This window comes from Capra hircus, chromosome 23 (assembly GCF_001704415.2).
Source record: "Capra hircus breed San Clemente chromosome 23, ASM170441v1, whole genome shotgun sequence".
Classification (NCBI taxonomy): Eukaryota; Metazoa; Chordata; class Mammalia; order Artiodactyla; family Bovidae; genus Capra; species Capra hircus.
The window spans coordinates 9,489,890-9,510,512 of NC_030830.1; the positions used below are offsets into that span (position 1 = coordinate 9,489,890).

General features: G+C 46.5%; 1 protein-coding gene across 1 annotated transcript in view; it reads left to right on the plus strand.

The window, feature by feature from the left end:
- GMPR (guanosine monophosphate reductase) overlaps positions 1-20,623 on the plus strand; it is a 60,598-nt gene that overhangs the window by 29,398 nt on the left and 10,577 nt on the right. The window contains exons 5-6 of the mRNA XM_018039228.1: positions 865-946; positions 4,661-4,767. Coding sequence (XP_017894717.1) covers positions 865-946; positions 4,661-4,767 — 189 coding nt within the window. The remainder of the gene's footprint in view (positions 1-864; positions 947-4,660; positions 4,768-20,623) is intronic.

A 20,623-nucleotide genomic window follows, 5' to 3' on the forward strand; every position in this document is an offset into this window, starting at 1 on the left:
AATCTTTCCCAGCATCAGGGTCTTTTCAAATGAGTCAGTTCTTGGTATCAGGTAGCCAAAGTTTTGGAGTTCCAGCTTCAGCATCAGTCCTTCCAATGAATATTCAGGACTGATTTCCTTTAGGATGGGATATCCAGGTATTTTCCCAACTGTGAGGTGACCAGTAGTTCCCTAATTCTGGGTTCTATTGGTTCCATAGAAGTTCTTCAGGGGTTTTACAAACTGTGAACCACAATTAACATTTTAATCAGCTGAGAGAGTGTTTCATTGCTTATTTTATATGTTTGGGTTCTCTGTAAGAGTTTGTCTTGCCTGACCTAGAAAGACCAAGGTCTCTTGGAGTTCTGAAGTCATGTAGTTCTGTAAATTCCTCATGCTGTCTGCTCACCCAGCGGTAGCCTGGGGTGTCCAATTCTGTGTTCTTGTTAATTGTTGTTATTTAGGGTTGTTTCCAAATTTGCTGGCATACTGAGTGCAGCACTTTAGCAGCAGCATCTTTTAGGATTTAAAATAGCTCAGCTGGAATTCCATCACCTCCCCTTGCTTGGTGGTTGGTGGTGATGCTTCCTAAGTTGATGCCCAGTTGATGTCACACTCTAGGACGTCTGGCTCTCGGTGAATGATCACACCATCATAGTTAATTGAGAAGAAAGGAAACCTGGAGAAAACCCCAAGCCACCAATTGGCTGAAAGTTGATTCAGGGATTGGGCCCTTTTCTTCTCCGTTTTTTACTTTTGTCCCCTTGGCTGCCTGATGGCTTCAGAACCGGCTCCTCCTTGTGTTTAGGAGTGGGGCTCCTCCGTCACTCACCAAGTTCCTCCCGGAGTAGTTCATGATCATAAGCTATATTCTTTCTATCCCAGGCAGGGAACGTGGTGACGGGAGAGATGGTGGAAGAGCTTATTCTTTCTGGAGCAGATATCATCAAAGTGGGAGTTGGACCAGGTAAGACTTGCTGGGAGCATAGCTGAGAGTGTGCTGTTGGGGAGGATTGGGGTCTAGCGCTTGGGGGGACCAGAGATGCCCAGAAGGGACCTCAGGATGATCCAGCCACAGGTTTAAAGCACATTTCTTTTGGAAGTATTGTTGAGCTTCTGATCAGAAGAGTCTCCTGATTAGAAATATCACTGAGCTACTTTCTGATGCCTCTGGGAAGTTCTGAAGGAACTTGAATATGGTTCGATTCAAATAAGGTCTTGGTTTCAGAATATTCCTGTGGAAGAAAAGAATGAGAGCTTCACCTTGAAGAGGAAGGTGAGGTATGAAGAGCTCACAGGGACAGTTAATGGACGTGAATGACTCCAGTTTATGTGAATGTTTGAGGGACCCCAAGACTCATGGTCCAGGCAGTTATCACCTTTGGCTCTTCAGCTGATACATATCCATCTCAGATTTTGCTGCATCCTCCCAGGCCTTCTCTCCCAGGACCACCAGTGGCATTCTGAGTGGAGGAATAAGGTGGCACCTTTCTACCCTCTTCTGGGTAGACCTATTCCTCTCAGGGCCACTTGATGCTGACCTTCCCTTTTGGCCAGACAGGTGCATGAGCTTCCATATTTTTAATTTCTTCATATTAAAAATTCCTCCTTGCACATCCATGATTAACCAAACACTAAAATGGGAGAGAAGGAAAAGAGATATACATTTTCATTTGGGAATAAAAAAACAGCAAAGTTTTTTTTTTTTTTTTTAAACAAATACCACACTCTCAGAAGACACTACCAAAAAAGGAAGCAAACCATAGTCTGAGAGGGAGGCAGAAACCATGGTTATGTTGTGACCTGGCACAGTCGTCAGCCTTGAGGGACCAGGATGGGCAGGAAGGGACTCTTAGGGAAGGAGAGCCCTGTAGGCTTGTAAATGGCCCTAAGCACTTTTTTTCTTTAAATAATTTTATCTGTTTATTTTTGGCTGTGCTGGGTGTTTACCACTGTGCAGGCTTTTCTCGAGGTTTGGTAGACGGAGGCTGCTCTCGAGCTGTGGTGCAGGGGCTTCTCATTGTGGGGCTTCTGTTACGGAGCCCAGGCTCCAGGCGCGTGGGCTCAGTAGTAAGGGCTGCCAGGCTCGAGAGCACAGGCTCAGTAGTTGTGTCACGTGGGCTTGGTTGCTCCCTGGCACGTGGGATCTTCCTGGACCGGGGATCAAGCTTGTGTCTACTGCCTTGGCAGGTGGATTCTTTACTACTGAGCTCCACCAGGGAAGCCCAGGTGAAAGCATTAAATAAGGTTCATCACAGAACAACTCCTGGGACCTGGGGGAAAAAAGCATTAAAAATGTGCCCCACGGCCACTGGGGCTGGGAAGAAGTGGGTACCCAGTTTCTCCTATCAACCTGGGGGTTCATCAGGACCACTCCCGCGCCTTGTCCCCCACCCATGCAGAGCTCCAGGCCACTGCAGCTGAGTCCCTGCCCGCCAGGATCTGGCAGTGGAGTGGGAAAGGAGAAAGGCCGATTCTGAACCAGAACCAGAGGTTGTAAAGCTCCAGTTGTGCCTCGCACAGTGCGTGTCTGGGGCAGGGGTGCCTTGGTCGGGAGGGAAGCACCACAGCCCCCAGGGAGCGAGTGGCCGTGTTGTAAGGATGGACAGAAGGAGACGGCTCCTCCCTGCAACTGGATGCGGGAGAAGGCTGCTCCCCTGGTCCCGGTGACTCTGCCGGACCCAGGCCTCAAAGTATACATAGCCTTGGCTCTCGACCTGTTGGGAGAAGTTTGTGGGCAGCTGGGAAGCTGCTGGTGATGGTGGGGAAAAGGAGAGGAGGCAGAGGCTTTGCATGAGTCTGATGGGAGTGGAGGAGTTCATGCCCAGCTTTTGCATGGGCCCATAGGCGACACCTCCAGACAGGCAGGAGGGACGGAGTGAGAGTGAGTGGTGAAGCGGTGGAGACAGGGACGTGACTCATTCATTCTTGAGTTCATGCATGCTTTCAGTGACTATTTATAGCGGCCTTATTATGCACAAAGCTCTGTTCTTAGCTCTGGATTGACAACAATGAATATCCACGGAGCTTACCCTCCAGCGGAGAAAACAGATCCTCGGTTCTTACACAAATAATGACTTAAATGCTCTTTTTGAAACGAGCTGCTGTGACGAACAACGTTCCTGAGGCAGTGACATGGAAGATGAAGCCTGGAAGATGAGAAAGGGTTGGCCAGACCAGGGGGTTGGTGCAGAGGGGAGTGCTCGGGAGACAGAACATCACGTACAGGGGATCCCCGAGGTGGGAGGAATGGAAAGGTCAGCAAGGCTGAGGGGTGCCGAGTGGGGCGGGCCGAGAGAAGAGGGGGTGGGCAGGTAGGCAGTGCAGAGCTTGAGCTGGGTGGCCTCGGAGCAGGCGCTGGTCTGCTGGGAGGGAAGGGGAGGCTTGAGCAGGGAGATGTGCTGGAGAGGCCCGTCTGATTTGGCCTGGACCTGACTGAGCTAATGCACTGCAGATAGTGAACTAGGGCTGGAGTTGACCATGGGGAGGGCAGAGGTCAGCGGGGATGAAGGCATCGAGGCGGCTGGTTTGAGTTCTGCAGTGGCAGCTCACCTCAGAGGCCGGGCTGGACAGGGTGAGAGATGGACCAGGAGAGGGTGAGGACCGGGAGGCTGGTGTGTGTAGAGGCCAGAGCTGGGTCAGAGGGAGGCTGGACCAGGAGGCTGGCTTGTGCAGAGGCCAGAGCTGGGTCAGAGGGAGGCTGGAACAGGAGGCTGGAGTGTGTAGAGGCCAGAACCAGGTCAGAGGGAGGCTGGAGTGTGTAGAGGCCAGAGCCGGGTCAGAGGGAGGCTGGACCGGGAGGCTGGCATGTGTAGAGGCCAGAGCCGGGTCAGAGGGAGGCTGGACCAGGAGGCTGGCTTGTGCAGAGGCCAGAGCTGGGTCAGAGGGAGCCTGGAACAGGAGGCTGGAGTGTGTAGAGGCCAGAACCAGGTCAGAGGGAGGCTGGAGTGTGTAGAGGCCAGAGCCGGGTCAGAGGGAGGCTGGACCGGGAGGCTGGCATGTGTAGAGGCCAGAGCCGGGTCAGAGGGAGGCTGGACCAGGAGGCTGGCATGTGTAGAGGCCAGAGCCAGGTCAGAGGGAGGCTGGACCAGGAGGCTGGCGTGTGTAGAGGCCAGAGCCAAGTCAGGGCAGCTGCAAGCATGCCCTGAGCACTGGCTCCCTTTGCTCAGCGGCTTACTGGAGGCCAGGCAGTCTTCATCCCTCAAGCCATTTCATCTCCATCACAGCCCCATGAGGTCAATGCTTTCATTTCCACCTCTTGAGCGAGGCACTGAGGCTTAGAGAAGTGAGTCATTTGACAGACGTTGAAGGTCAAGGAGGCTCAAGACCATGGGAGGCATCTGAAGGTCCCTTGTGGTTGTGTGGGAAGTGAGGGAAGGTGGGAAGGAGTGGAGTTGGAGGTTGGGAAGTCGGTAAGAGGGAGCTGATAGCGTGGAGAGTTGACGGTGACCGGTGTAGGGAGCTGTGCCCTGGACCTGAGCGGATGAGGGTGATATGGGCCCGGAAAGGACGAGTGGCCATGACGGCTGTTATAACCACCTCGGCTGAGCTGCGGGGGCCGCCCTGCCCCGCCCCCCTCCACCCCAGGAAATGGGGGCATGGCTGTGTGATGGGAGAGGAGGCTCGTTGTCTGCTCAGCCCTAACCGTCTCTCTCTGGGGTCCCCCTCCTCCTCCATCCAGGTTCCGTGTGCACCACCCGCACCAAGACGGGGGTGGGCTACCCCCAGCTGAGCGCTGTGATCGAGTGCGCAGACTCGGCCCACGGCCTGAAGGGGCACATCATCTCCGTAAGTGTCCCGGCGGGGCTGGGGGAGGGGGCTGTGGGGGGGACGTTTCCGGGAGGCCCTTGTCCCCTGCCGCCTTTCACCTCGTTGGTGACCCTGCGGTCTCGGGAGCCAGCTGGGGACCACGCTCGCAGCGTTTGCTGACGGTGACACGTGACAGAGATACAGGCCCTACTCCCTAGGGACTGTGGAGAAGGGGGCGGCTCCTTGGCCAGTAACTACTCTGTAGTCAGTAATAGCTGGAGGTGGTGCTTATCGTGACGGGATACATGGGGAGCTTTGAGAAAATGAGAGGGTCACGTGTTTGCTTGCTAGGGCTCGCTGTAACAAAGTGCCCCTTACTGGATGAAGCACAAGCTGGACTCAAGATTACAGGCAGACGTATCAATAACCTCAGATAGGCAGATGACACCACCCTTATGGCCAAAAGTGAGGAAGAACCAAAGAGCCTCTTGATGAAGGTGAAAGAAAAGAGTGAAAAAGTTGGCTTAAAACTCAACATTCAGAAAACAAGAGATCATGGCATCTGGTCCCATCACTTCATGGCAAATAGATGGGGAAACAATGGAAACAGTGACAGACTTTTTTTTTTTTGGGCTCCAAAATCACTACAGATGGTGACTGCAGCCATAAATTAAAAGATACTTGCTCCTTGGAAGAAGAGTTATGACAAATCTAGACAGCATATTAAAAAGCAGAGACATTACTTTGCCAACAAAGGTCCATCTAGTCAAAGCTATGGTTTTTCCAGTAGTTGTGTATGGATGTGAGAGTTGGACTATAAAGAAAGCTGAGCACCGAAGAATTGATGCTTTTGAACTGTGGTGTTGGAGAAGACTCTTGAGAGTTTGTTGGACAGTAAGGAGATCCAACCAGTCCATCCTAAAGGAAATCAGTCCTGAATATTCATTGGAAGGACTGTTGCTGAAGCTGAAACTCCAATAGTTTGGCCACCTGATGCAAAACACTGACTCATTGGACAAAACCCTGATTCTGGGAAAGACTGAAGGCAGGAGGAGGAGAAGGCAGAGGATGAGATGGTTGGATGGCATCACCAATGCAGTGGACATGAGTTTGAGTAAACTCTGGGAGTTGGTGATGGACAGGGAGGCCTGGTGTGCTGCAGTCCATGGGGTCGCAAAGAGTCAGACACGACTGAGTGACTGAACTGAACAAATAAGAGAAGTATATTGTCTCACTCTTCTGGAGGTCAGAGGTCCAAGATCAAGGTGTCAGTAGGGCCACGAAGCCTCCAGGGGAACCCCTGTTCCAGCCTCCAGAGCTTCTGGTAGTTGCTCAGCTAGGGGCACCAGAGCTCTGGTTTTCACAGGCATCCTCCCTGCATGCACATCTGCCTTTGTGTCCAGACTTCTTTTTATAAGAACATCAGTTATATGGGACTAGAGCCCACCCTACTCCAAGGTGACCTCACCTTAGCTACTCACATCTGCAGTGCTTTCAGTGCTCCGGCTGGTCACCGGTTTCTCTAGTGAGTGCAAGTTTGGTACGATGCTGGGGGCAGAAGTTAGATTATGCAACTGGAGGGGTATATGGATGGAGGTGAAGAGAGTCAGTGATCTAACAATACTGTTATGGAGCTCCTGGAAGGAAAACACCCCAGTACTCAGCGACTAAATGTTACAGATCGAAGGTGTGTCAATTTAACCCTCAGTTTATCCGTCATTCTTCTCTACCTTTATCGACATGTCCATCATTCAAGTAGTCATCACATGTGTCTCCTTCTAGGGGAGATGCTCAGAACAGGGCAGAACTTGTCAGATATATTTGGATGGACTTGGACAGAGCTATGGCTTCAGTTTATGGGGGTTATATATGTATATCCTGAAAGTGAAAGTCTCTCAGTCGTGTCCTACTCTTCGCAACCCCATGGTCTGTATAGCCCATGGAATTCTCCAGGCCAGAATAGTGGAGTGGGTAGCCTTCGCTGTCTCCAGGGTATCTTCCCAACTCAGGGAATGAACCCAGGTCTCCCACATTGCAGGCAGATTCTTTACCAGCTGAGCCTCAAAGGAAGCCCATATATATCCTATAAACATTTGAATTATATATATTTAATAACATATATCTAAATTCTGAACTTTTGGCATGTTTTTAGCAGTGCTATAACAACGGACTTATATTAAATATAGTAAATTAAATCTTCAGTCCTTTTCACTTGTTCAGTTGCTAAGCCAAGCTCTCACATTAAATAATTGACAGGCTGTTTTGGTTTAAAAAAAAATGGATATAGTAAATTAACATTCTGGTGGAATGATCTGTTACTGGTTTTGGTTCAGCATTGAAACTACTGAGATTTGATTTCTAGACCTGCTTTGAGGACATAATTTATTGTTGTTCAATTGCTCAGTTGTGTCCGACTCTTTGCTACCCCATGGGCTACAGCACGCCAGGCCTCCCTGTCCTTCACTGTCCCCTGGAGTTGCTGAAACTCATGTTCATTGAGTCAATGATGCCATCCATCCATCTATCTCATCCTCTGTTGCCTCTTTCTCTTCCTGCCCTCAATCTTTCCCAGCATCAGGGACTTTTCCAGTGAGTTGTCTCTTTGTATCAGGTGGCCAACTGAAGTTTCAGCTTCAGTCCTTCCAATGAATATTCAGGACTGATTTCCTTCAGGATGGACTGGTTGGATCTCCTTACTGTCCAACGAACTCTCAAGAGTCTTCTCCAACACCACAGTTCAAAAGCATCAATTCTTTGGCACTCAGCTTTCTTTATAGTCCAACTCTCACATCCACACATGACTACTGGAAAAACCATAGCTTTGACTAGATGGACCCTTGTTGGCAAAGTAATGTCTCTGCTTTTTAATACACTGTCTAGGTTGGTCATAACTTTTCTTCCAAGGAGCAAGTGTCTTTTAAATTTCGTGGCTGGAATCACCATCTGCAGTGATTTTGGAGCCCCCAAAATAAAGTCTGTCACTGTTTCCATTGTTTCCCCATCTATTTGCCATGAAGTGATGGGACTGGATGCCATAATCTTTGTCTTTTGAATGTTGAGTTTTAAATCAGCTTTTTTACTCTCCTCTTTCACTTTCAACAAGAGGTTCTTGAGTTCCTCTTCGATTTCTGCCATAAGATTGGTGTCATCTGCTTATCTGAGGTTATTGATATTTCTCTCAGCAATTTTGATTCAAGCTTGTGCTTCATTCAGCCTAGCATTTTGCATGATTTTACTCTACATAAAAGTTAAATAAGCAGGGTGACAATATACACTCTTGACGTACTCCTTTCACCATTTGAAACAGTCTGTTGTTGCATGTCTGGTTCTAACTGTTGCTTCTTGACCTGCATATAGATTTCTCAGGAGGTAGGTAAGGTGGCCTGGTAGTCCCATCTCTTGAAGAATTTTCTACAGTTTGTTGTGATCCACACAGTCAAAGACTTTAGCGTAGTCAATGAAGCAGATGTTTTTCTGTAATTCTCTTGCTTTTTCCATGGTCCAGTGGATGTTAGCAATTTGATCACTGGTTCCTCTGCCTTTTCTAAATCCAGGTTGCACATCTGGAAGTTCTCAATTCACAGAATGTTGAAGAAGCCTAGCTTGGAGAATTTTGAGCAGTTCTTTGCTAGCGTGTGAGATGAATGCAATTGTGTGGTAGCTTGAACATTCCTTGGCATTGCCTTTCTTTGGGATTAGAATGAAAACTGACCTTTTCCAGTCCTGTGGCCACTGCTGAGTTTTCCAAATTTGCTAGCATATTGAGTGCAGCCCTTTCACAGCATCGTCTTTTAGGCTTTGAAATAGTTCAGCTGGAATTCCATCATCTCTGTTAGCTTTGTTCATAGTAATGCTCCCAAAGACCCACTTGACTTCAGACTCCAGGATGTCTGGCTCTGGATGAGTGATCACAACACCATGGTTATCTGAGTCATGAAGACCTTTTTTGTATAGTTCTTCTTCATTCTTGCCACCTCTTCTTAATATCTTCTGCTTCTGTTAGGTCCATACTATTTCTGTCCTTTATTGTGCCCATCTTTGCATGGAATGTTCCTTTTGTATCTCTAATTTGCTTGAAGAAATCTCTAATCTTTCCCATTCTATTGTTTTCCTCTATTTCTTTGCATTGTTCACTTAAGGCTTTCTTATCTCTTCTTGCTGTTCTTTGGAACTCTTCATTCAAATGGGTGTATCTTTCCTTTTCTCCTTTGCCTTTCCCTTCTCTTCTTTTCTCAGCCATTTGTAAAGCCTCCTCAGACAACCATTTTGCTTTTTTGCATTTCTTTTTCTTAGGAATGTTTTTGATCACCGCCTCCCATACAGTGTTATGAACCTCTATCCATAGTTCTTCAGGCACTCTATCAGATCTAATCCCTTGAATCTCTTTGTCACTTCCACTGTATAATCATAAGGGATTTGATTTAGGTCATACCAGAATAGTGGTTTTCTCTACTGTCTTCAATTTAAGTCTGGATTTTGCAATAGGAAATTTGTGACCTGAGCCACAGTCAGCTCCCAGTCTTGTTTTTGCTGACTGTATACAGCCTCTCCCATTTTCAGCTGCAAAGAATATAATCAATCAGATTTCGGTATTGAGGGTATAATAATATACTTTAAAAATCCCTATGAGCACACAATCTCTTTCAGATTTTATTGCAGCATCTGAGCCTTGCCGCCAGTGCTTCCCCCCACATGACTTGGTAAACCGAAATGAAGATCTAGGTCTTTGATTCATGGTCCCACACTCACTTCCTGTGCTCCTTCTGGTTTCTCATCCAGGCTTTCCATCCATCCATCCATTCAGTTAGTTCATATTCATTGAGCATCTACTGTGTGCTTGGGGCTGGAATAAATGACCGAAGATTTATCGGGTGCTGACAGAGTTCTTTCCCAGGTGGTGTTAGTGGTAAAGAACCTGCCTGCCAATGCAGGAGGCATAGGAGATGCAGCTTCGATCCCTCGGTTGGGAAGATCCCTTGGAGAAGAGCATGGCAACCCACTCCAGTATTCTCGCCTGGTGGGTATAGTCCATAGGGTCACACAGAGTCAGACATGACTGAAACGACTTAGCATACATGCACAACAGTTCTAAGGTCTTCAACTCAGTATGTTTCTCTTTTAGCTTTTGCCCTAGTGAACAAATTAAGACCCATTTATTGAACAACTTGTGCATAAAAGGCTGACATAGAGCCACCATCCTACATTTATGGAGTGAGTTGATTTAGGGAGAGATATCATTGGAGTTACCAAACAGTGCTGTCCTCCAGTGTGGTTCTTGAATGCTCACCATAGCCGCCTCTTGGGCTAGTTGTGTGACGGTCACCAGGGAAGCTTTTCACTGTACACGTTCCTGGCCCCCATTCTCTTTAATTAAAAAAAAAGTTTTTATTGAAGTATACTTGCTTTACGATGTTGTTTCTATTGTACAGCATAGCCATGTGGATACATATATCCCCTCTTCCTTCCCACATAGGTCAGCACAGAGCATTGAGTAGGGTTCCTTGTGGTTCTCACTGCTTATCTATTTTATGCATAATAGTGTATAAATGTCAATTCCAATTTCGCAATCCATTCCACCTTCTTCTTTCCCCCTTGGTATCCCTACGTTTGTTCTCTACGTCTGTGACTGTTTCTGCTTTGCGAATAAGTTCATCTGTACCATTTTTCTAGATTCCACATATATGTGTTAAGATGTGATATTTGATTTTCCCTTCTGACTTACTTCATTCTGTATACAGGTCCATCTGTGTCTCTGCAAATGGCACAGTTTCATTCCATTTTATGGCCGAGCAATATTCCACTGTGTGTGTGACTGTGCATGTGTAGCACGTCTTCTTTATCCATTCATCTGTCGATGGACATGTAGGTTGCTTCCATGTCCTGCTATTGTAAATAGTGCTGAAATGAACATTGGGGCGCATGTATCTTTTTGAATTATGGTTTTCTCTGGGTATGTGTCCAGGAATGGGATTGCTGGATGATATGGTAGCTCTATTTTTAGATTTTTGAGGCATTCCCATACTGTTCTCTATAGTGCATATATCAGTTTACATTCCCTCAATCCTGTTGAATTAGACTGCTCATAGATTGTGTCCTAGAGCACCATAGGTAATTAGTCATAATTCTCCGTTCACCATCAGGAGTCTTAGTAACAATTTAGACCTTATATGTATTCCTTCAAAGGCCACCATTTTTAAGTCAGTAGAGGTCAAATTAATGAAGTTTTACTATGGACTTACTCTGAGATCCCATACTTGTCTTTCTGGAAATTTCACACTGGCTTAGTTTATAGGACTTCGGGGAGAGTAGGGGTGGAGGCTCTGCTTGTACCACAGATGACTCTGAAAATCAACCTCGGATCTCCTTACCCAGCACCCTCTACTTTATAGCTTATGTCAGCCTAAGTGTGTGTCCACTAAGTGTGTGGACAGACCAGCAGTGCCAGTATCAACTGAGAACTTTGTGAGAAATTCTCAGGCCTCATCTCAGACCTAGTGAATGGGAAGCCCTGAAGGTGAAATTAACAAGCCCTCCGAGTAATCTGGGTCTGTTCTCAAGCTTGAGAGGCACTGGCTTCTAGAGTCAAGGCTTGGCACACACAGGCTGGGTCCATGTGCCAGAGCCGTCTTTTGACAACCACAAAACAGCTTTTCTGAGTTTGTCAGGGACAGTGACAGCCCAGGCTGGTGGTCCTGATGCTCTGAGGTTCCTATTTTTCCATGGGTGGCCAGAGCTTTCCTAGATAGGGCTAGAAGTTCAATTTGTAGCCAGCAGAGACCCCGTGAAGTTCACAGACTTACATAGGTTCTGGACCCCTGACTTCAGCTCATTCCTTCTGATTAGCTGAGCATCTTGTGGTTCAGAGCAGCTGTTTTACTTGCTGACCGTTTGCCTAATGGAGCTTCGCACACAGGTTTCTCCCACTTGCGAAGAGACCTAAACCCAGTGGAAACCTGTCAGTTGTTTGGATCCTGCCACTTTGTCCAGCTGCCTCATTTTACACTCTCATTGCTGAATTTGCACGTGTTTGCTACTGAAGTTCAGAAGGAAGCCACAGCAGGGGGTTGGCCATGGCCAAACGGCTGGACTTGAGCTGGGTTTCCATTTATTGTGATCCATATGGGCTTCTGAGAGGCAGAGGGCTGAGAAATCCAAGACACCCCCTGGGATAAGTGAAGAGTAAGGTGTGACCAGTTCATTTTGTCTTGTCATCTGCTGGGAACGTGACACAAAGGAGAGCATTTTAAAGGTAGAAACAGCTTTAGAGGTCGTAATGGCTGTCAGGTATTGAACATCTATCTTCTGGGCACAGTATACCTATAATCTCTATCCCTGGAATGGTCTAGGTATTGAGTATACTGCTGTTATCTTCTTTGGACAGGTGTGTTAGTCAGGGTTCTCCAGAGAAACAGAACCAGTAGGGTATGTGTGTGTGTGTGCACCTGTGTGTTTAGATAGAAGTAGATTTATTATAAGGAAATAAATTGGTTCGTGTGATGATGGGACTGAAAAGAATCGCAAGATCTGTAGGGTGAATTGGCAAGCTGGAGGCCTAGGAGAGCTGATCGTGTGGTTCCAATCTTGAGTTCGAAGACCTGAGAACCAGGGAGAGCCAGTGTTTCAGCTGGAGTCAGTGTCGCAGTTCTAAGGCAGTCATTGAGGAAGAATCCTGTTCCCTTGGGGAAGTCTCAGCCTTTTTGTGCTATTCAAGCCTTCAAGTGATTAGGTGAGGCCCACCCACATGTGGGAGAGCAATCTGCTTTATGCTACTGATTTGCATATTAATCTCATCCACAAAGGGCTTTCCAGGTGGTGCCACTGGTAAAGAATCTGCCTGCCAGTGTAAGAGCCATGGGTTTAATCCCTGGATTGGGAAGCTCCCCTGGAGGAGGGTATGGCAACCCACTCCAGTATTCTTACCTGGAGAACCCCATGGACAGAGGAGCCTGGTGGGCTACAGTCCATAGGATTGCCAAGAGTTGGACACAGCTGAAGTGACTTAACACACACACACTCTTATTGCCGAAACACCCTCTCAGAAACACCCAGGACAATTTTTGACCAAAGGCCACTCCACAGCTCAGTAAAGTTGGCATATAACATTATCACACCTGGTGAGGAGACCGAAGCTTTGAGACCTTAGTGACTTGCTCAGCATCACACTGCTGGTGGAGGGCAAAGCCAGCTCTGAAACCGAGGCCTGTTTGTCTCCTGTGTTCCAAGCCTTCCCTTGATCACCCTCATTTAGAAAATGTGGAGACTCAGAGGGTGAGGGCTTGCTGAAATCAACAAGAATGCAGGGTTGGCCCAGCATTCCCGGTCTGCCCCTTTCCCACCCGTGCTTTGTGGGGAGCTTCAGCTTAATCTGCACTTATAGCTCAGCCTTTCCCCTCAGGGCTCCCAAGCTTGTGTTCCAGTGAAGAGATCAGAGTCAGTACCTGATGAACCCTGAGGAAGGGGAGGGATTTGAAGAACCAGATGAGTTCACTGTCCAAACCCAAAATAGTCTGGACTCTGTAGTGCTTCCCAGGCAGGGCCTAAAAAAAAAAAGCCCTGTGATGAGGTTGGCTGGAATCACTGTTGTCTCTCTACTCAGGGCCAAAATTTTACCCATTGTATTTGATAAAGACTGAGAGAGCATGCTTCTCCAGTCTGAGGAGAGAATGATGGAGGTGGGGCTGATTCAGAGTAACCCCCAACCCCCTGCTTGTCTCCACCCAGTCAGTAGGGCTCTCATCCACTTCACTGACCTTCCGCAAAGAGGGATCCATTGATCCGCCAGATTTATTTTGTTGATTTAATGCATTAGCTTAGGAATGGTTAGTTTAGGAATGGTCAGACCGTTATTTGAAAAGAAGGGATGGAGCCAAAGCAAAAACAATACCCAGCTGTGGATGTGACTGGTGATAGAAACAAAGTCCGATGCTGTAAAGAGCAATATTGCATAGGAACCTGGAATATCAGGTCCATGAATCAAGGCAAATTGGAAGTGGTCAAACAGGAGATGGCAAGAGTGAACGTCGACATTTTAGGAATCAGCGAACTAAAATGGACTGGAATGGGTGAATTTAACTCAGATGACCATTATATCTACTACTGCGGGCAGAAATCCCTCAGAAGAAAAGGAGTTGCCATCATGGTCAACAGAAGAGTCCGAAATGCAGTGCTTGGATGCAATCTCAAAAACGACAGAATAATCTCTGTTCGTTTCCAAGGCAAACCATTCAGTATTACAGTAATCCAAGTCTATGCCTCAACCAGTAACGCTGAAGAAGCTGAAGTTGAATGGTGCTATGAAGACCTATAAGACCTTGTAGAACTAACACCCAAAAAAGATGTCCTTTTCATTATAGGGGACTGGAATGCAAAAGTAGGAAGTCAAGAAACGGAGTAACAGGCAAATTTGGCCTTGGAATGTGGAATGAAGCAGAGCAAAGGCTAATGAGAGTTTTGCCAAGATAATGCACTGGTCATAGCAAACACCCTCTTCCAACAACACAAGAGAAGACTCTACACATGGACGTTACCAGATGGTCAACACCGATTGATTATATTCTCTGCAGCAAAAGATGGAGAAGCTCTATACAGTCAACAAAAATAAGACCAGGAGCTGACTGTGGCTCAGATCATGAACTCCTTATTACCAAATTCAGACTTAAATTGAAAGTAGGGAAAACTGCTAGACCATTCAGGTATGACCTAAATCAAATCCCTTATGATTATACAGTGGAAGTGAGAAATAGATTTAAGGGCCTAGATCTGATAGATAGAGTGCCTGATGAACTATGGAATGAGGTTCATGACATTGTACAGGAGACAGGGATCAAGACCATCCTCATGGAAAAGAAATGCAAAAAAGCAAAATGGCTGTCTGGGGAGGCCTTACAAATAGCTGTGAAAAGAAGAGAAGCGAAAAGCAAAGGAGAAAAGGAAAGATATAGGCATCTGAATGCAGAGTTCCAAAAAATAGCAAAAGAGATAAGAAAGCCTTCTTCAGCGATCAATGCAAAGAAATAGAGGAAAACAACAGAATGGGAAAGACTAGAGATCTCTTCAAGAAAATTAGAGATATCAAGGGAACGTTTCGTGCAAAGATCGGCTCGATAAAGGACAGAAATGATACGGACCTAACAGAAGCAGAAGATTAAGAAGAGATGGCAAGAATACACAGAAGAACTGTACAAAAAGGATCTTCACGACCTGGATAATCACGATGGTGTGATCACTTATCTAGAACCAGACATCTTGGAATGTGAAGTCAAGTGGGCCTTAGAAAGCATCACTACGAACAAAGCTAGTGGAGGTGATGGAATTCCAGTTGAGCTATTTCAAATCCTGAAAGATGGTGCTGTCACTCAATATGCCAGCAAATTTGGAAAACTCAGCAGTGGCCACAGGACTGGAAAAGGTCAGTTTTCATTCCAATCCCAAAGAAAGGCAATGCCAAAGAATGCTCAAACTACCGCACACTTGCACTCATCTCACACGCTAGTAAAGTAATGCTCAAAATTCTCCAAGCTAGGCTTCAGCAATACGTGAACCGTGAACTTCCTGATGTTCAAGCTGGTTTTACAAAAGGCAGAGGAACCAGATATCAAATTGCCAACATCCGCTGGATCATGAAAAAAGCAAGAGAGTTCCAGAAAAACATCAATTTCTGCTTTATTGACTACGCCAAAGCCTTTGACTGTGTGGATCACAATAAACTGTGGAAAATTCTGAAAGAGATGAGAATACCAGACCACCTAACCTACCTCTTAAGAAATCTGTATGCAGGCCAGGAAGCAACAGTTAGAACTGGACATGGAACAACAGACTGGTTCCAAATAGGAAAAGGAGTGTGTCAAGGCTGTATATTGTCACCCTGCTTATTTAACTTATATGCAGAGTACATCACGAGAAACGCTGGGCTGGAAGAAGCACAGGCTGGAATCAAGATTGCCAGGAGAAATCTCAATAACCTCAGGTATGCAGATGACACCACCCTTATGGCAGAAAGTGAAGAGCAACTAAAAAGCTTCTTGATGAAAGTAAAAGAGGAGAGTGAAAAAGTTGGCTTAAAGCTCAACATTCAGAAAACGAAGATCATGGCATCCGGTCCCATCACTCCATGGGAAATAGATGGAGAAACAATGTCAGACTTTATTTTTGGGGGCTCCAAAATCACTGCAGATGGTGATTGCAGCCATGAAATTAAACGACACTTACTCCTTGGAAGAAAAGTTATGACCAACCTAGACAGCATATGGAAAAGCAGAGATATTACTTTGCTGACGAAGGTCCGTCTAGTCAAGGCTATGGTTTTTCCAGTAGTCATGTATGGATGTGAGAGTTGGACTGTGAAGAAGGCTGAGCGCCGAAGAATTGATGCTTTTGAACTGTGGTGCTGGAGAAGACTCTTGAGAGTCCCCTGGACTGCAAGGAGATCCAACCAGTCCATTCTGAAGGAGATCAGCCCTGGGATTTTTTTGGAAGGAATGATGCTAAAGCTGAAACTCCAGTACTTTGGCCACCTCATGCGAAGAGTTGACTCATTGGAAAAGACTCTGATGCTAGGAGGGATTGGGGGCAGGAGGAGAAGGGGATGACTGAGGATGAAATGGCCGGATGGCATCACGGGCTCAATGGATGCGAGTCTGAGTGAACTCCGGGAGATGGTGATGGACAGGGAGGCCTGGCATGCTGCGATTCATGTGGTCGCAAAGAGTCGGACACGACTGAGCGCCTGAACTGAACTGAACTAAACAAAGTCATTCAAAAATTTTCATTTTTTTGATGCTTGAAAAATCCCTCAACCAAATACGTTTAGCCTAGTAAAAGTTAGAAATATAGAGGAAATAAAGATTACAAGAAATGCCATCTTTTAAAAAAATTATTAAAGTATAGTTGATATACAGTGTGTTAATTTCTACCGTGCTGCAAAGTGATTCAGTTACACACACACATATATATACTTTTCCATTATGGTGTATTACAGAATATTGAATATAGTTCCCTGCGCCATACAGTAGGACACTGTTGTTTACCCATTTTATATATAATAGGCAGCATCTGCTAATCCCAAACGCCCAATCTATCCTCCCTTCAACCCCTCCCTCTTGGCAAGCACAAGATGTCTGGTTCTCTATGTCTGTGAGTCTGTTTCTGTTTTGTAGATAAGGTCGTTTGTGTCATATTTTAGATTTCATGTATAAGTGGTACTGTATTTGTCTTTTGAAAAACATACTCTGTTTTTGGCTGTGCCAGGTCTTTGTTGCTGCGTGGGCTTTTCTCTAGTTGTGGCAAGCAGCGGCTAGTCTCTAGCTGCGGTGTGCAGGCTTCTCAGTGCAGTGTCTTCTCTTGTTGCAGAGCGTGGGCTCCAGGGTGCACAGGCTCAGGAGTTGCGGCTCCTGGGCTCTAGGGCACAGGCGCACAGGCTTAGTTGCTCCACAGCATGTGGGATCTCCTGGATCCGGGATTGAGCCCATGCCCCTGCTTTGCCACTGAGCCACCAGGGAAGCCCCTGTCTCTCTTTTTGACTTGCTTCATTTGGTGTGATAATCTGTAGGTCCGTCCATGTTGCTGCAAGTGGCATGGTTTCATTCTTTTTAAGGCCGCGTAATATTCCTCTGTGTGTGTGCACGCGTGTGTGTAGAGAGAGCTTTATCCATTCATGTGTCAGTGGACAGTTTAGGTTCTTTCCATGTCTTGGCCATTGTGAAGAGTGCTGCTATGAACACAGGGGTGCCTGTTTCTCTTCAAATTAGAGTTTGATCTGGATATATGCCCAGGAGTGGGATAGCTGGGTCACATGGCAGCTCTATTTTTAGTGTTTTGAGGAACCTCCATACTCCATCCTCGTCCATAGTGACTGTACCAATTTAGATTCTCACCAACAGTGTAGGAGAGTTCTTTTCTTCACACCCTCTCTATCATTTGTCATTTGTAGACTTTTTAATGATGTCCATTCTGACTGGTACGAGGGGTACCTCATTGTAATTTTGATTGCATTTCTCTAATAACTAGAGGTGATGAGTGTCTTTTCATGTCCCTGTTGACTATCAGTACATCTCCTTTGGAGAAATATCTACTTAGGCCTTTTGCCCATTTTTTGATGGGGTCGTTTGTTTTTGAGTTGTATGAACTGTTTGTATATTTAGAAAATTAAGCTCTTGTCAGTTATGTCATTTGCAAATATTTTCTCCCAGTCCGTAGGTTGTCTTTTTATTATGATGATGGTTTCCTTTGCTGTGCAAAAGCTTAGAAGCCTGATTAGGTCCCATTTCTCTGTTTTTGCTTCTATAGAAATGCCATCTTAAGATAACCGCTGCTAATGTTTTGATATGTATGCTTCTAGACATTGTTAGAGGTTACTCTTAACTCGGGTTCTAATCTCATTCATCCATTATTATAGCTGTGTGACCTTGGACAAGTCACTCCACCTTTCTGAGCCTCCCTCTTTGAGTTTCCCCAACCTACAAAGTATCAACTTCTGGTACTTGTGGTGTTTGAATAGAAAAATGAAATTTGTAAGAACCCCTTGTTCATAGTTGGTGCTCGATTCAGTCCCCTCTGTGCACGCATGCTTGTTTCCACTGCCCCTTCTTTTAGGGCTGGGCAGGTATTTTGAAGAAGAGGTCATGCTGACAGTTCACAGATCGAATCACCACTCATGTCATGTGATACCTTTTCTACTAAAGACTTCAACACTCTTGGAAAACAAAACAAGTAACCCTTGAAATATTTGCATTAAAAATAAAAACTCCTGCAGCTGTGTGTGTTTATGTATGAAAGTAAATGCATGTCTCTGCCTCCTGAGAACATGAAAGGATGCTTTGAACCTCCTTTGGAGATTACCTGTAAATGTAGTCGGGGGCAGACTCCTTTGCCCTAAGGTGTTGTGTGACGTTCGGTTGCACTGGGTTAAACTGTACTCCTGCCTTTTGGCCATGCGTTGTCTGTTTCCTAAATCCCACCCTGGCACAGCGAGGAGATGAAGCGCTACGTATGGTTTCGTCTCCCAAGCACATCATAAAGTCCTGTTAACTGTGGACATCTTGACATCTGTGGACATCCTGGGAGGAGAAGAGCTTGCTTTCTGGGGGTCCCTAGAGCGCAGGCTTTCTGAGTCAGGCCTCATCACTGACTACACAGGTGTGACATTTTCAGAGCCTGCACAAGCAGTCACGAACTATTCACAAGTGAGATAAAGACTTAAGAACACGCTTGTGTGTATGTGGAGGTATGCACACATTTTTTGGTTTTAAGTCAGACCAAGCTAGGGTTCGTATTGGGAGCATGAGTGTATTTAATCTTCTTTATTTCTGGCCATACTGCATGGCATATGGGATATTAGTTCCCCACCCAGGGATTGAACCCATGCTTCCTGCAGTGGAAGCTTGGGCATCTTAACCACTAGACTGCCAGGGCCAGTCCCTATTTATTCTTTCGAGGTTATAAGTTTGAAACCCTATTGTGGAGAACTGGTTTTGATAAAAAGATAAAGCAATTTAAAAATAATTGGCAAGTCAAGTGAAGGGCATAGAGGGGTTGCACCTTTGAAAGAGAAAGTAAAAATATGCGGGAAATTTGAAGCAGCAACAAGACAGACGGCCGTGTGTGTGACTGTATTCACATGAAGGGCTTTGGCCCTTCTATGGAGAGCCTGCTTCTGAAATAAATCCTTGCTTGTGACCCCATGGTCCTCCTGGGTCAGGAAAGCCAGACATGAATGATGCACTTGATGGAGGAGGTAATTGCAGTCAGTAAATATTCATAAAAACAAGAGACTGAACCCCTACCCCTGCCTTTTGATCAGAATTGCAATGAAGCAGTGTTTGAGATTCAACCAGGCAATCCTAAAGGAAATCAGTCCTGAATATTCATTGGAAGGACTGATGCTGAAGCTGAAACTTCAATATTTTTGCCACCTGATACGAATAACTGACTCACTGGAAAAGACCTTGATGCTGGGAAAGATTGAAGGCGGGAGAAGGGGATGACAGAGGATGAGATGGTTGGATGGCATCACTGACGCAATGGACATGAGTTTGAGTAGGCTCTGGGAGTTGTTGATGAACAGGGAGGCCCGGCGTGCTGCAGTCCATGGGGTTGCAAAGAGCTGGACACGCCTGAGCAACTGAACTGAGTGTTTGAGGTCTAGCTCCTGGAAGGACAGGCTTAAAAGCAGACCAGAAAAGGAGAACTGAGTCATAGGGACCCACGTCCTCAGTCAGAGACGCTGTTTGTAAGGTGGTTCCTCTCAGTTCTATGGAGATGCCCTCCACCTTCCTGCCATCACCACATGGGTAGCTCGGGTGGCCTGCGTCTTCTGCATTCTTCCCAGAGTGCGTCCCCTCTCCTAGGGACAGGCACTTCCCTCCAAGACCAGCCCTGGGCTCTGTCACGTCTCACCTGAGGACTGACCTGGCTTCCCAGGGCCACTGCTTCCTTGCCTTTCTCTGTTGGGTGGGCGGCTACCCCAGGCCCCGTGGCTGGCCTTTTCCTCCTTGGACCTCACACAGGCCACACTGCCAACAGCAGGTAGCAGCCTGGTTATTTTGTGCCTCTCATACTTGTAAGAAAACCCAGTAGGTCTGTGTCCTGTTGTTTTATACTGGGTCCCTGGTGTTGAAACATAACCCCCACGGCCAAACTGTGCCAGCAGCCCACGGTGACAGGCGCTGAACCAGTCAGGGCGCTCTGTGGGTCAAGTGGGTTTCGGGAGCCTGTGTTTGACTTGAAGGAAACTGGAGACCTTACACGGAAGTGACAGGGAGACAGAAGGCTCGAAATATAAAGGAGCAGATTCGGTGTCCTTTGTGGCTCATAAAATACCAGTGCTCTTGTGCTAAATAAATCTCACTTCATGCCGGGCAGCGGGGAGGGGTGATGACTGAATGCTAGTTCCGTGGGG